The sequence below is a fragment of the Martes martes genome (genome assembly GCF_963455335.1).
Source record: "Martes martes genome assembly, chromosome: 3".
Lineage (NCBI taxonomy): Eukaryota > Metazoa > Chordata > Mammalia > Carnivora > Mustelidae > Martes > Martes martes.
The window spans coordinates 86,165,175-86,180,383 of NC_137890.1; the positions used below are offsets into that span (position 1 = coordinate 86,165,175).

At 46.1% G+C, this 15,209-nt stretch overlaps 2 protein-coding genes across 4 annotated transcripts in view; one reads left to right on the forward strand and one right to left on the reverse strand.

Moving 5' to 3' along the window:
- Window positions 1-10,605, forward strand: part of WDR33 (WD repeat domain 33) — a 122,109-nt gene extending 111,504 nt beyond the window's left edge. For 2 of the 3 annotated variants that reach the window (XM_080798362.1, XM_080798363.1), the window contains 5 exons: window positions 589-1,027; window positions 5,490-5,653; window positions 5,754-5,846; window positions 6,765-6,980; window positions 9,335-10,605. In XM_080798362.1, coding sequence (XP_080654488.1) covers window positions 589-1,027; window positions 5,490-5,653; window positions 5,754-5,846; window positions 6,765-6,980; window positions 9,335-9,564 — 1,142 coding nt within the window. In that variant the 3' untranslated portion in view covers window positions 9,565-10,605. The remainder of the gene's footprint in view (window positions 1-588; window positions 1,028-5,489; window positions 5,654-5,753; window positions 5,847-6,764; window positions 6,981-9,334) is intronic. The other variant, XR_013966538.1, reaches the window with a different exon arrangement.
- A 306-nt stretch (window positions 10,606-10,911) lies between these two features.
- SFT2D3 (SFT2 domain containing 3) lies at window positions 10,912-14,479 on the reverse strand. The gene has a single exon (XM_080799672.1). The coding sequence runs from the start codon at window positions 13,988-13,990 to the stop codon at window positions 13,334-13,336; it is 657 nt and encodes a 218-aa protein (XP_080655798.1). The 5' UTR covers window positions 13,991-14,479; the 3' UTR covers window positions 10,912-13,333.
- Window positions 14,480-15,209: the final 730 nt, after the last annotated feature.

Below are 15,209 nucleotides of genomic sequence, written 5' to 3' on the forward strand. Positions count from 1 at the left end.
TTGAATAAAGTATTCCCTGTCTTTAAAAAAAAGAAAAAAAAACAAAAAATCAAAGTGTGAGTTAACAAATCAAGTTGAATGAACTAGAGGTTAAAGGAGCAGCATCAGGGATGGTGGCAGCATAGCCTCAGCACCCGATGGGCTTTGCAGGCCTTTTCAGGTGCAGAGGTGAATTGCCTGTGCATGGCTTCCTGGCCAGCAGCATGAATTTTCTCTGTTGTCTCCTCCCTGGCTATGGAGCAGACAGGCCTAATGAAGTCCTAGAACAATGGGGACTGTGAGAGTGTCGCATGTTTTCTCAATTAATCCTCACAGCAGCAAGTAGTTGCTAATCTCATTTGAGACTAGTAATTTGCCCCAGGTGGAGGTGCTTAGCGAGTGGGTGATGAAGTAGAAATCTGCACCCCAAACCTATGTTTTTCCATTAGATAGTGCCTTAGGGATTTGTCTCCTAAGTTTGCTGAGAACTAAGGAGGGAAAACATTCTAAATACAAGAATGCATTCTCAAACTGTAAGATGCTGAAAATCAGACCTGTGCTGATGGGATTCCTGGAAGACAAGGTAAAAATCAGCTTTGTTTCCTTTAGGTGACTCACGCGGCCCTCCAAACCATCACATGGGCCCCATGTCAGAGAGGCGGCATGAGCAGAGCAGCGGCCCTGAGCACGGGCCTGAGAGGGGGCCTTTCCGGGGCAGCCAGGACTGCAGGGGTCCCCCTGATAGGCGTGGCCCTCACCCCGACTTCCCTGATGACTTCAGCAGACCAGATGACTTCCACCCGGACAAGCGCTTTGGCCACCGATTACGTGAATTTGAGGGGCGAGGAGGACCTTTACCACAAGAAGAGAAGTGGAGGCGTGGGGGCCCCGGGCCTCCGTTTCCACCTGATCACAGGGAATTCAGCGAGGGGGATGGCCGGGGAGCAGCCCGGGGCCCTCCGGGGGCTTGGGAAGGCCGCAGACCTGGAGATGAACGATTCCCCCGGGATCCTGAGGACCCGCGTTTTCGAGGGCGCAGAGAAGAAAGGTGGGACAGATACTTTGTGGGTCTAGTTCTTCCCTGGAGCTGTTGAACTGTTCTACAAAAGTCTCTTTCCTCTTTTGCTTGTGCAGAGGGCACTATATTGATTACTAGTTTTATCCAATCTAAGTTTTGCATTTAGACTTTAAGCAAGTAATTATGCTTTTTAACACTTTTGTGCTTTTTTACCTTTACAATTTAGATATCTTTTTATTTTTGCTTATTTTTTTGGTCCTTTGTGAGGATCAGTATAGTATGAAGTTTCTGGAACCTGATTAGAAGTCGCCAGATTCTCTTGGTTAGAATGATGTACTATGACACATCTAGGTTGAGAATAAAAGAATTGTGAGATAGTTTTTGTATAATTGCCTAAAGATCTTAATACAATCAAGTCAAACTGAAAATTAACCTTGCTATTCAGTTAGGTCAAGGTCAGGGTTAAACACTTAGCTTGTGTGGGGGGGGGGGGAGGTGTAAAAAAGGCCCTGAAGAAATGAGAGGAAACAAGCATTAGTGAATCTCAGAGGAGACTGAGACTCCTCCGTGGTGGTGATGATTGAGTATTTCTGTGTGCCAGTGAATTATGAGACCTGTGTTCTTGTGAGCAGTTTGCAGATGAGGGGCGATGATGAGAATCCGCACAGTTGACTCTCGGCCAACTGGAGGTGTGGGAGCGGCTTCAGGTCGGGCTGGTGGACCGCCATGCACATGCCCGTGCTGTGCAGCGCTCCCACTGTATGGCCACGGCTTTGCCTATCCTATCTCTCTTGACTGTTGCTAGTGGTGGGGGACTGAGTTCAGGGTTGGAATTCCCCAGTCCTCATGGGATTTGTTAGAAAAGAAGGGCTGATAACATGGCCAAGGGTGGTGAAATCAAAGGGTTCAAGAAAGCAGCTTCCAGAGGGGTGTTTTTAAAGGATTTAAGGGCTCCTAGTTTTCTCAAGGGCATCTCTCAGAGGTACCCAAGGATTCACTCTTTGAAATGTCTTTATATTAGTCTGCAAGAGCCTCATTTTCCAGTGGCTCTGGCATCAGTGTAACTTTCATTGATTTCTTGAACCTTTACATCTTGTGCAGTTTCAGATTTTACCGTACCTCAATTTTATAGTATTTCCTCTGACAGTGACAGACCCACAGCCCAGACTCTTGTGCTGTTGACAGCTTTCTGTTGCTCTTCAGATATGCCCAACGTGCTCCTGTTCCTGTTGTGCTTGCTGTTTTCTCTGCCCGGAACACAGTCTCCCAGACGCTTGTGGCTCACTCCGGTTAGATCCCTCCTCCTGTTAGCCCAGTTCCTTTACCCTGCTTCCTATTTCTTCATAGCACTTAGCACTGCTTGACATTAAGCGATGTGTTTATTTCTTTATTACGTGCATCTGTAAGGAACATGATGACTTCCCTAGGGCACAGGGGCTTTGTTTCTTTACCTCTGTGTCCCCAGGACCCAGAGTGGTAGTGGAGACACAGTGTAGGTGCTCAGTAACTGGTGAATAAATGAGTTTGTTAAATGGGGAAGGGGAGTCAGTTTATCAGGAGATGAACTAGTCAGCTTGGACTGCCATAACAAGGTACCATGGGCTGGGAACATGAAACAACATGAATCTATTTTCTCGAAGTTCTGGAAGCTTGAAGTCATGGATCATGGTCCAGCAGGGTGCGGTTTTGGTCAGACTTCTCTTCCTGGCTTGTGGGCAGCCAGCTACTTTCTCCCTGAGTCCTGGCCTGGTGGAGAGAGAATGCCTCTTCTCATCAGGGTACTGATCCCATCACAAGGCCCCCACCCTCATAACCTCTTCTAAGTTTTTTCCCCCTAAGACTTTATTTTTTATTTGAGAGAGTGCAAGCTTGCACATGCATACACATGGGGTAGGGGTGGGAAGAAGGAGAAGCAGACTCCCCACTGGGCAGGGAGCTGGATGGGGGGGTTGATCTTGGGACCCTGGGATTATGACCTGAGAGGAAGGCAGACTCTTAACTGACAGAGGCACCCAGGTGCCCCATGATCTCCTCTAAACTTAATTACCCCTCAAAGGCATATCTCCAGATACCATCCCATTGAGGATTAGGGCTTCAACATACAAGTTTAGTGGGGGACACAAACATTTAGTCCTTAATAGAAGCCACTTTTTCTTTTCTTTTTTAAGATTTTATTTATTTATTTGACCGACAGAGATCATAATATAGGCAGAGAGGCAGAGAGAGAGAGGGGGGGAAGCAGATGCCCTGCTGAGCAGAGAGCCTGATGTGGGGCCCCATCCTAGGATCGTGAGATCATGACCTGAGCCGAAGGCAGAGGCTTAACCTACTGAGCCACCGAGACGCCCCTAGAAGCCACTTTCTAATGAGGGCACGTTAGAGTCTCTCTTTCCTTTCGAAACTAGGACGATCATGTAATGGGTGCCTTGACAAATGAGTCCTGTTGTGTTTGCAGGGGTGGGATGCTCCCTGACTCTGTCCCAGGAACATAGCGGCCCCTGCTGTTCTCTTCCTGCTCCACTCATCTCCTTTCAGCCAATTCCACCTTTACCTTGTTATTTCAGCCAGCGTCCTTGTAGGAGCTTGGGTCATCATGGTACCTCAGGACCAAGAAAGTTTTAAGAAGTTAGCTGGAACGGTGGAGTGAGAAAGGGAAAGCTCTTTTTACAGTAAAATACCAAGTTACCAATGTAGGAGGAGGGTTGGAATTAGAAAGTCACTTCTTTATAAGCTGTCAGTGTCCTAATTGATTCAGGCCAGGATTATCAGTGGATGCTAAAACCACTGGTAGAAGATCATGGGGAAGTAGGATATTCTCATTGTGCCAAAACATAATCCACAGATTACTTAATTGTGAAGGAAACAAAGTATACCTTTGCTACAGTGAAATTTGGTCCCCACATCACTTTTACATCATAAACAGGGAGACAGACTGGCATCTGTGAGAAGGTATAAGCAGTTTTGTTAAAAAGGTTTAACCTGAGTCTGATCATGAGGAAATAATCAGATAAATTCAAATTGTGGTACATTCTATAAAATAGCTGCATGGATCCTTCAAATACATCAGGGTCATGAAAGATAAACTATAGAAGGGTTCTAGATAAAGTAGACAAAGAGACATGGCCATTAATAACAGTATATGATTGGGATTGAAATCTGTATTTAAAAACAACTGTAAAGGACATTTTGAGGACAACTAGAGAAGTTTGAATTGGATTATATTATATAATATCATGTTATTTGAGTAGTAATAGTATTATATAGGAGAAAATCCTTGTTCTTAGGAGAAATGTATTGAGGTATTATGGATGAGGTTCATGTTGTTGGCAGCTGATTTTGAAATGGTTTAGAAGGTGGATTTGTTAAATAGATGAGAGAGAAGAGACACGTGTGGCAGTATATCTTAAGAACTGATTAAACAAACAAACATAGATGGACACATAAATATTTGTTGTTCTCTTCTTTCAACTTTGCTATAAGTTTGAAATTTTGCCAAGTGAATCATTGGAATAAAAGATGACTAAATGGAGACTCAAGAAAAAGTGGAAGGCCTGGCCACTCGTGCAGATTGGCCCCATGCCCTTGCTCCTTCTGATCCTTTCTCCTGCCCCAAGGCCTTTCTCTTTGTGCTCATGTACCTTTCCTACTTGGAGGCCCGTTTTCTGCTTCCCCAGAGGCCTCCTCTGGCTTGGGTGCTCCCTCGCAATGGCTGTGCTTTGGCAGTACTCCTGGCCAGTTCGGCCTCCAGTCTAGAATCCTGAGGGACAGTGAACCTGTCAACCAGCCAGGGCCCCAGGCTGCCAGCTAGCCAGTGGGGGGACTGCATGTGTACCAAGTGCCTGCCTGTACAGCAGTCAGCTGTGGAGGGGTTCTGTGGGTGAAGTTCAAGGCCAGCCTTGCGTAGAGGCTGTGAGCTGGGCAGATGGGAGAGCAGGAGCTCCCAGAGGATTTTGGTATAGTTGGCAGGTATGAATCTGTACCCTGCTTTTTCTGATTATAACCAATAAATGTTCATTATAAAAATGTAAATGATAATGAAAAATATTTGGGAGGCAGTGGTAAAAAGCCTGGGCCGGAGTCAAGACTGGCTGAGTTCAAATCCCAAGACTTACTGTGTGTCCTTAAATAAATGACTTCACCTCTCTATGCCTCAGTGTACTCATGGGTAGAATGGAGTTAATGATGTGGTGGTGGTGAGGATAAAATAAAATAATATATGTGAAGCACTTGGCATGACTATCAGCACTTAAAACTTATTGACTGCTATTGTTACTCATAAAAGCTTTAGGAGAAAATGAACACAACCCTACATTTACCTTCCTGCCTGTTTTTGCCTGTAATATTGGGATTATAATATGTGTACTTTAAAAAATACATAATTTTTTCTCCCATTTAACATGAATATCATTTTCTTAACTATATGCTTCTTTGAAACATGAACTCAGAGCTGTATTCCATTAGGTGGGTATTTTGCTGTTTTTTTCCCTGACAGCTTTAGAAGAGGAGCACCGCCAAGACATGAGGGCCGTGCCCCTCCCAGAGGAAGGGACAGTTTTCCTGGTCCTGAGGACTTTGGTCCAGAGGAGAATTTTGATCCTTCTGATGAAGCAGCCCGAGGAAGAGATCTCAGAGGTCGAGGTCGGGGTACCCCACGAGGTGAGCGTGTCCTGAGGACACTGATTCTAGGAAGGATGGGTTGTTGGGGACATACATGAAGCAGTCTGTGAGTGTGGTGTTATGTTGTTGTGTTGTGTAGGAGGAAGGAAGGGTTTACTCCCCACTCCTGATGAGTTCCCTCGCTTTGAAGGAGGACGGAAACCAGACTCCTGGGATGGAAATAGAGAACCAGGTAAGGAAGGACAACTGCTATGGCTTCTGGTGACTTGAGCCCAGCAGTTCCCAGAGTGTGGTCCAAGGACCCCTGGGGATGGGTGTTCACCGAAGTCCTCTGTTCTCTGACTTGTATCTCTGTGAATCCACATCTCAGCTGGACTGTCCGCAAATCCTTCAGTCAGCAGCAATTTATTGTGGTAGACTGAATGCAGAAACAGCTGGGAGAGTCCAGCTTTCTTCTTCTGAGCCAGACATCAGACGGATTTGCCTAAGTAGAAAACAGTACTGCTCCTTTCACTAAATTATTTTGTTCTTGGAAAGTACAATTAAAAGAATTGAAGTTTTCTCAGTTTTAATTGCTAATTTGGCAAATATTATTAGATATGTCTCATAAATTAAATCTCAATAATTTTTAAGAGTATAAAAACACCCTAAGACTAAAAAGTCTGAGAATACTATTTTGGACTTTACCTGTCTCTTTAAGAGGTCTGTTGATTTCTAATCAAGTCTTGACATTTTTCATGTACTCATGATGTGACTTGACCTGGCCTCTGGTGGGTTTGCAAATGTTTCTTGCATGAATAAACATTGGTTCTCAAGTTGCTATTCTATTTATCTATTTAATATTATTTTTTACACTTTTATTTGTTCTAGGGAGAGAGAGAGTATGAGCAGGAGGGGCAGAGGGAGAGGTTGAGAGAGAATCCCAAGCAGACTCTGAGCTGAATGCAGAGCCCTATGCCAGACTCAGTCTCACAGTGCTGAGGTCATGACCTGAGCCAAAACCAAGAATCAGATGCTCAAGTGCCTGAGCCACCCAGGCGCCCCATTGCTACTTATTCTTAACGATATAATCTATCTGCTTTTGGTCACACTGTACTTCAATATAGGATTGCAGATTCTTAGCCTTGTGAACCTGTGTTTCCTGTTTCAGGTCCAGGTCATGAACATTTCCGTGATGCTCCTCGCCCTGATCATCCCCCTCATGATGGTCATTCCCCAGCTAGCAGAGAACGTTCCTCTTCTCTCCAGGGCATGGACATGGCATCCTTGCCACCCCGAAAGCGTCCCTGGCATGATGGGCCAGGGACCTCAGAGCACAGAGAAATGGAAGCCCCAGGGGGTCCTTCTGAGGATCGAGGAGGCAAAGGTAAGTGGAGGCCAGTGACACAGTTCCAGGAGCTGTGGATGCCACAGTTCTGCCAAGAAAGCTGCGGGGACCATGCGAGGCCTCATTGCCAGGACAGCTGCATTCCTGTGATCCTGTTCCATCTGTTACTGACAGGATATCCAGGGTCCTTTCTCCATTTCTACCCTATAGGGCTTAGGCTGTGCAATGGCACATGTTCCCAAGTGTGGTGCAAATGCAGCTTGTTTGGGCTCACACCGTAGCCTTCAGACCCCTTACTCAGGTGACTACAAGCTCAGCCTCCTCCACATGCTTCCAATTCCCTTCCCTGGTTCATTCAAGTGTTCCTTTCCAAATCTTTGTCAAGTGCCCCAGAGCAGGAGAGAGACTCCTGCTCTCATTGGCACACATGCTCTTCACCACTGGCTGCTCTTAGCCCTCAAGAGTGTCCTCAGTGACAGGAAGAACTGTCTTCCCAGGTGCTATGTTTTGTTTTAGCCTGGGTCCGGGAAGAACTGCTAATGCCCAGAGTCACAAAGACTGAGGAATATGGTCTGGAAGGGGTTGTTTTTAGGGGGGCAGTAGATTATTTCTACAGCTTGAAACTTTGGATCTTTTAGAGGTAGCACTAACTTTCAGCCAGGAGCAGGAGCCACCCTGTGGTCTCAGGTTAGGCTGGGCCATGGCCTGTATCTTAGTGTGGAGGCTGCTAGGAAGCAGGCCTAGTTAACCTGCCTCATGTTTATAGTCTCTTCATTACAAAGTTTTGCTTTTCGTTTTTGGTGGTGGTTTGGTTCTTCTCAAAGCAAAACTCTCAGAAACTACCTCATGTCACCAGTAGATCTCACCACCTAAGTACATACATGTTGTCGCTGGTCAGTATGGGCACTCAGGACACCTGTGTAGGTCCCTAGCCAAGGCCACATGGCTGGTGTGGAAATGACTTCCTAGGTTACATCTTCTCTGCCTAGGTACCTTCAGGTACCTATAAAGGCTACCTTTATAGGAAAAGCAGTCAACATTCTTTTCTAACCACCTTGTTTTACCTAGATTCAAATTCCACTCAAAAAGTTAAGACAAAGGGCACCTGGGTGGCTTAGTGGGTTAAGCCTCTGCCTTCAGCTCAGGTCATGATCTCAGGATCCTGGGATCGAGGCCCACATCAGGCTCTCTGCGAGCAGAGAGCCTGCTTCCCCCTCTCTCTGCCTCCTTGGGATCACTCTCTGTGTCAAATAAATAAAATCTTAAAAAAAAAAAAAAAAAGTTAAGACAAAAATAGGGCACCTGGGTTACTCAGTTGGTTAAGCATCTGCCTTTGGCTTGGGTCATGATCCCGGGGTCCTGGGATTGAGCCCCATGTCAGGCTCCCTGCTTGGTGGGAGCCTGCTTCTCCCTCTCCTCCCCGCTTGTGCTCTCTCTTGATATTTCTGTCACTATTTGTTTCTCTCTCTCAAATAAATATATAAATAAAATCTTAAAAAAAAAGTTAAGACAAATAAAGTCAGCAACAGTCTTCTGGTAGTATATTATGGGAGATATGGCCAAATCCTGTTAGTTAGCTCATGAGAAACTTTTACATCAGAGTTCTAATATACTTAAAAAGATTTGTGTGTCCAAGTGTGGAATAAATAAAACTGTCCCTGGGAGAAATAATTCTAAAAGCTAGGTGGTGGTTTTTTTTTTTTTATTGCTTTTGTATTTAAAGAAATACTTTATTTCACTATTTGAAAAGAAAACAAAAAATGCCACATGGTTGTGGAATAATGATAGTAAGACTCATTGTAATTAACACCAGCAGTTTGTTGTTTTTTAATTTAATTTTTTCAGTGTTCCAAGATTCATTGTTTATACACGATACCCAGTGCTCCATGCAATACTTGCCCTCCTTAATACCCGCCACCAGGCTCACCCATCCCCCCACCCCACCCCTCCAAAGCCCTCAGTTTATCTTAGTTGCTTCCAAAGTCCAGTCTGTGCTTTTCAAGCCTTCCCCCACAATAGAGTAACACCCCCCTTGCCCACCCCCTCCACCCCACCACTGGCATAGGAGGTTGAAGATGCACTTGCTCAAGTAGAGACATGGCCCAGTATGGTCTGTGACTCCCAGAGGTGCTCCAAGTTCACTTCTGGGTTCCCCATCATTTCTATCACGCAGCCTCTGGGAACATGTCTGGTCGCCTGGGTGGGAATGAGATAGTCATTGACTAGAGGGTGGAGGCACAGCTCTTAATGCTCTGAATGATACTGCTGATATCCTCAGGACTATTTTAAGACCCAGAACATTCCACTGTGTTATTGAGCTTGTGCTGGGAGTTACTAATTAACGGTCTCTGATACAAAGAAAAGTAACATGAAATTATTTTGATTCATTTTAGGCCGAGGGGGCCCAGGACCTTCCCAGAGAGTGCCAAAATCCGGGCGTTCCAGCTCCTTGGATGGAGACCACCATGACAGCTATCACAGAGATGAACCTTTTGGGGGCCCTCCAGGCAGCGGTACTCCTTCCAGAGGGGGCCGAAGTGGCAGTAACTGGGGTAGAGGGAGTAACATGAACTCTGGCCCACCAAGGCGAGGAGCTTCAAGGGGTGGTGGAAGGGGTCGGTAGAAGCTGATTCCCACAAGGCCTCTCTGGACAGTATTTAAGAACTTCTTGTGGACTTACCAAGACAAACAAAAGGAAGCCTGCACCATGTAGCCCTGAACTTTTTCTGGGGCAGCTGCATCCCAGGAGCCCCTAATGAGGTCTTCAAGATGAAGAGACTGCTGCTGGCTACCCAGAGTAGCTGGCTTTGTTCTGTCCTGTCCACCCTCACTGCCCTAACTCCCATTGTTTTGTGAAGATGAAAGCTGGAATCTTTTTTTTTTTTAAGTGTCATGAGACATGGAGCACCTCCACAAATTTAAGTTCATGTCCAATTGGAATTTGTTTCTATATGTACAGTTTGTCAGAGAAAAAACATTAAGTTGTTTTTGTATGAATACAGAATGTGATTTACGCAAGAATTAACAGAAAACTAGTTGTGGCGTGCTTGCCTGAAGGAAACCCTTTGTTTCCATTGCATCCAGTCAGCTGGGGGGGGGGTACAATTATTGCTTCTATATGTGCACGGTTGGTGGGTACCTCTGAGCCATCTAAGTTAATTTCATCTCTGTACTTTGTCTTAAATTCTCATCTACCCATTCTGTTATACTTATTTTTTTAACAGAGTGAGATACTTTGAAACTATTAACAGTTTGAAGTAGATTCAAAGCCTTAGTTACCGCCTGCTATGGCAGGTGGGAAATTAATACTCTGAAGAAAAAAATCTTCTGGCTAAGTGGGGGTTCTCCCTTGGGTGCATCTCCTCCTGGTAATCACACCTTAGACTTGAATTCCCTTGTTTCTGATGAGAGGAACCTGAGGTAAACCAGAAATTAACCACATGCACCCTTCTGATTGATTACATCATGTCACAAATTAAGTTGAGAAGGAATGAACCAAGGATCTCCTAAAACAATTCTGCAAAACCTTCTCTTAACACCAGCATTTAAGGACAAGGATAGTTCTAGCTTAAAGCCAGGATGTTCTCATCCACAACAAATTTCTTTAGTTTTAAATAAATGTAACATTTGGCCCAGTTTGGATTGGAAGCCAAAATTCAGTTTGATAATCCTGTATTTTCTCTACTCTTATTTTAAGAAAGCTTTTATTATTCAAAGGTATTTCTGCAGCCACCCTAACATCTTTAGCACTGGAGACAGGTTTACCTGGCAAATGTAGTGGTGAAATCTCACAGTTGCTTAAGACAAGGGATGCTGGCATAGGTGGACAGCATATAAAAAACCTCTTAATTAGTTCTCTATTAATGCAAAAGCATGGTAAAAGCGAAGTTATTTCTGCAGTGAGAAAATGTCAACCACACACACAGCTTTTTAAAACCTAGACACTACAAGTGAATCATTTTTTAAAAAGATTTTATTTGACAGAGATCACAAGTAGGCAGAGAGGCAGGCAGAGGGGGAGGGGGAAGGAGGCTCCTTGCTGAGCAGAGGGCCCAATGCTGGCAGATCCCAGGACCCTGAGATCATGACTTGAAGTGAAGGCAGAGGCCTAACCCACTGAGCCATCCAGGCACCCCCAAGTGAATCATTTTCACTTTGTTTTGAAATTAAAAACATTTATCGGCATGTCAGTATAAACGCATGATTAGGAAGCTCAAGAAGGCTTCAAATTTGTGGAATATTCTTTATTTGCCCTCCACTGGCACAGCTTAAAAAGTTGTAATCAAATTCTGATTAAGGTAAAATGGGATCCAGGGACTGAACCCATATGGACATTAGGCTCCTTTTTCTGAGACTGATGGGTTAAGAAATTTATCATGTTAACATTTTAGGCTTCAACTTTAAAAACAGTACCTCAGCAAGCAGATAACCAGATCACATTTTGAGAAACAATTCCTTTAGGAAAAACCTGAAATCTCTACACTGTAATTTATTAAGTATTTAGAATATTTTAAAACACCATTACCAAAATACATACAGGGTATTGTTCTTTGAATTTTACAAATGCTAGATTTTCAGTGTTTGAATTCTTGAGACAATGTTTGGAAAACAATTTAAAAAATATAACAGCATCAACATAAAAATGTATTGAACACTGTAAAATCTTCCATTGTGCAAATTCTAGAGAAGTGGAGAACTAGAATAGATATTTAACTGATGGACAGAAGGAGCAGTCAATGGTCCAAATTTTTCCAGTTACAAAAGTAAGTCACTCCCTGAAAACAGTACATTTGCTTTTACTACAAACACCCTCTTGGTTTTCCTCTTGAGGTAGGTAAGTAACCCTGTTTACTGATAACAGAACAGGGCAGTAATTAGAGAATACTGGGTTGGGGGCCTCATGAAGTTGGGGCAGGGCTTAGGACACTGATCAGGATCCAGGAATATAAATAACTGAGTTTGAACGAAGAGGCAATGCTCCATTGCTGCCTGACACACCTGTTTAGGCAACAGTGGACTCCAGCCCCAGAAAATAATTATTTTCAAATTGTGCAATCCAGTGCACAGAAAAGTGGTTCTCAACCTTAGCTGAACATGGAATCATCCGGAGAGCTCTAAAAAAATACTGAGGCCTGGGTCTGCCCCCCCACCCTACCACCCACCCCAAAGATTCTGATTGAGCTGATCTGAGGTTTTGCTCTTCAAGTAATTCCGATGTGAACTGAGAACCACTGACACAGAATTTAAAAATTCTAAATACTCCACTTTCTAGTTAATATGTAGCTACTGACAAAACATGTAGTTTTTTGGACTCATCAGAATATCCAGTCCGAACTTTCTGGCAATACATTAGCATATACAATAAAGTCAGAGACAAGAGTCAATGCTGAATTTAAAAGGAACCTAAAAGGAAAAACATCTTATGGTGCGTTGGAATTAGCCTACAAAATGTAAATTATACCTTAAAAAGCAGGTAATAAAACTAGGAATGATAATTAGGCTTTGTAGAAATCCATGGTTTCCGTCAAATATACAACTTTGGATGTAGAATTCTCTCGTCCAGCAGGAGTCCCCAGCCCAAGTTCTGCCCAGGGACCTCTCATAGCACTGAAATGTCCTGCTTCTTGGGGAAGATACTTCCCTTTTTGGTCCATTGCTTTCATGGTCTAATACAGAGCCAATCTTTAATTTTGTAAGGCACCATATTTACAACTTCACTAAAAAATGAAAAAAAAAAAAACAAAAAACGAGGTAAACCGTCTTAACTAAAGTACTTAAATAAAAGCCGGTGGATAAATTTAGTGTTTAATTTGATACGCTTAAGAATCCACTCAATGAATGAGGAAAAAATTTCTAAGCCAAAGAAGACAAAAGAGTATTGTAGCTAATCTACTACAATCAACCACTGGATTTTTTTAATCGACAAAAGGTAAAAGAAGTCTGAGGAAAGCCACAAGAGCAGCTAATTAAAACTGAGGAGCCATTCTTTTTTTACTGCTCTCAATCTAAAACTACGGTTAACGCAAAAGCAATTTACCAGAAGTTTTTCACAGCATATCCCCAAGTCAACGACAACATCTCGTTTTATAGCACATGCTACCGAGTTAAGACGGGAAAAACGCTGAAACCGAAGAGCTTCCGAACCGGCTCGAGTCTCAGTTTTAGGACGGCCGCTCCAAGACAGGTTCGCTGGCACAACAATGGAGCAGCCTTTACACAGCGCGATCGGGAAACTGGCGGGTGCAGTGCTCGGCTCCGTCCGCGCTGCACCCCGGGCGGGCTCCCGGTGGTCTCCCGACGGCGCATCCCGGGGCAGGCTTCGCGCGCTCCCCCGACGACAGGTCCTGGGGCCGGGCTCCGCGCCATCTCCGGCGGCGCGGGCCCTGGGGTTCTCACACCGGCAGCGCCTTGGCGAGGCCGGCGCCGGGAGCCAGGCGTCCGAGCGCTACTCGCAGCGCGGTGCCTGCACCCCAGGGCAGGAGCCCGAACAGCACGGTCAGCAGCGCGCCCACCTGCACGCAGGCGCCCAGCGCCGTGAGCAACGTGCTGCGCAGCCCGAGCGCCGCGTACAGCGTGGCGCCCAGCGCGGCCACGTAGAGCAGCGCAGGCCGCGACGGCGTCTCCTCGCCGCGCAGCAGGCGGCCGCACGCCGCCCCGCCCCGCAGCAGCATGCCGCCCACTAGCGCCAGCGCGGAGCCCAGAGACCAGAGCAGCGCGAACTTGCGGGCGCGCAGCAGCAGCACGGGCGCGTAGAGCGAGGCCAGGCCGAAGCAGAGCGCGGCCAGCAGCAGGCACACGCCGCTGGCCGCCAGCCGCTGTGCGCGCGTCACACTCGGCAAGCACGCTGGGCCTGTCGCCACCGTTGGCTCCGCGGGGTTCCGCGCCCACGTCCAGCGCAGGCCCGCGCGGACCAGCCACGCCCCCGCCGGCCCGCCCCCCGCCGCGGGCTCCTCAGTCTTTTCCGCAGCGAGCAGCGGCTCGGCGGCCGTCAGCCCGCCGGCTTTACCCTGCGCCAGGTACTCCTGCAGCTGGCGGTGGAGGTCCGCCATGTTGGCCGGAGCGGCCGCGGAGCGCGAGGGCTGGTGCCCACTTCCGGTTTTCTTCGTTCGCTGGCGGAAGCGGCTAGGCCCTCGGCGGGAGGGGTGGGGCCTGCGGCCCTTGCGGAAGAGGCGGGGCTGCCTTCCTGCAGGCTTGGGCTGGCTCGGCTACCAGCAGATGGGTTTACGGGCTTACCGTCCCTCTGCATTGATCATCTTGGCGCCCGGCGTTATTCCTGTTGGGCGCTATTACGGTCTGGATTAGTTATGTCGGCATTAAAAGTTAGTTGGAGGACGGGGTGCGTGTGGTTATAAAAGGTTACATGAGGGACCCTTGTGGTGGTGATGGGACAGTTCTGTATCTTGAACTTATGGGTATCAGTATCCTGCTTGTGATACTGTCCTGTAATTTTGCAGGATGTCGCCATTGGGGGACTCTCTTCCTATTCTTAAAACTGTATGCTAATTTGCAGTTCTTCTCAATAAATTTAATCTTTAAAAAAGTTCAAATCTGCAGGACTTAAACGTGGTTTCTTTGGAAAGGCTACCGAAGTTGATGACGGAGTTAACCCCCCTTCCCCCAACCAGCTTATCTTCTGTTCCCCCTTTCAGCAGAGGCCTGGCAATATTCTTGACTCCTTCAAGCCCCGTGTACAAGACTTGTACGTGCCCATGTTTTATATTTTTGGTTCACCTTTTTGTGCTCCTGACATCTCTGGGTCCAGTGACTCAGGGGCAGATCACTGATAAGCTTGCCGGATCTCCAGTCAATTCCTGAGGTGGTTCCCAGGGATCCTGCTCTGACTTAGAGCCTTTTTGAGGTCTCCAGGGCTTCTGTGTCACTTGTTTGGGCCTGCGTAGTTCCTACTCCTGGACATTTAGATGGAGCAGTGCCTCCAGCTACTTCTGATGTTCTTACCTTTCCCAATTTGTGAAAATTTACTTGTTTATGTATTTGCCAGCAACTTGAGCACAGGGTCTCTTTCGTGTTCCTTTTCCTAGGACCTTAAAGGCTGCTGCAAATGCATGGAGCTGTCAATTCCAGTGTAGTAAAGGTGCTTGAAAGGCTCTAGATCCTGCCTGAAGCCATTGCTTGAAACACCTTTTTTGCTTGACTTTATAAATGTCTCTTGTGAACTTAAATGTGATGGCACAGGAGTCCTTTTGTAATATGAGGTGCAATACAGGTAAGTTGCACAGCAGTCTACTGTTGTATAGATCTTTGGCTTCC

Coding starts and splice junctions, on each gene's coding strand:
- SFT2D3 (XM_080799672.1), bottom strand. CDS start 13,990: ATGGCGGACCTCCACCGCCAGCTGCAGGAGTACCTGGCGCAGGGTAAA.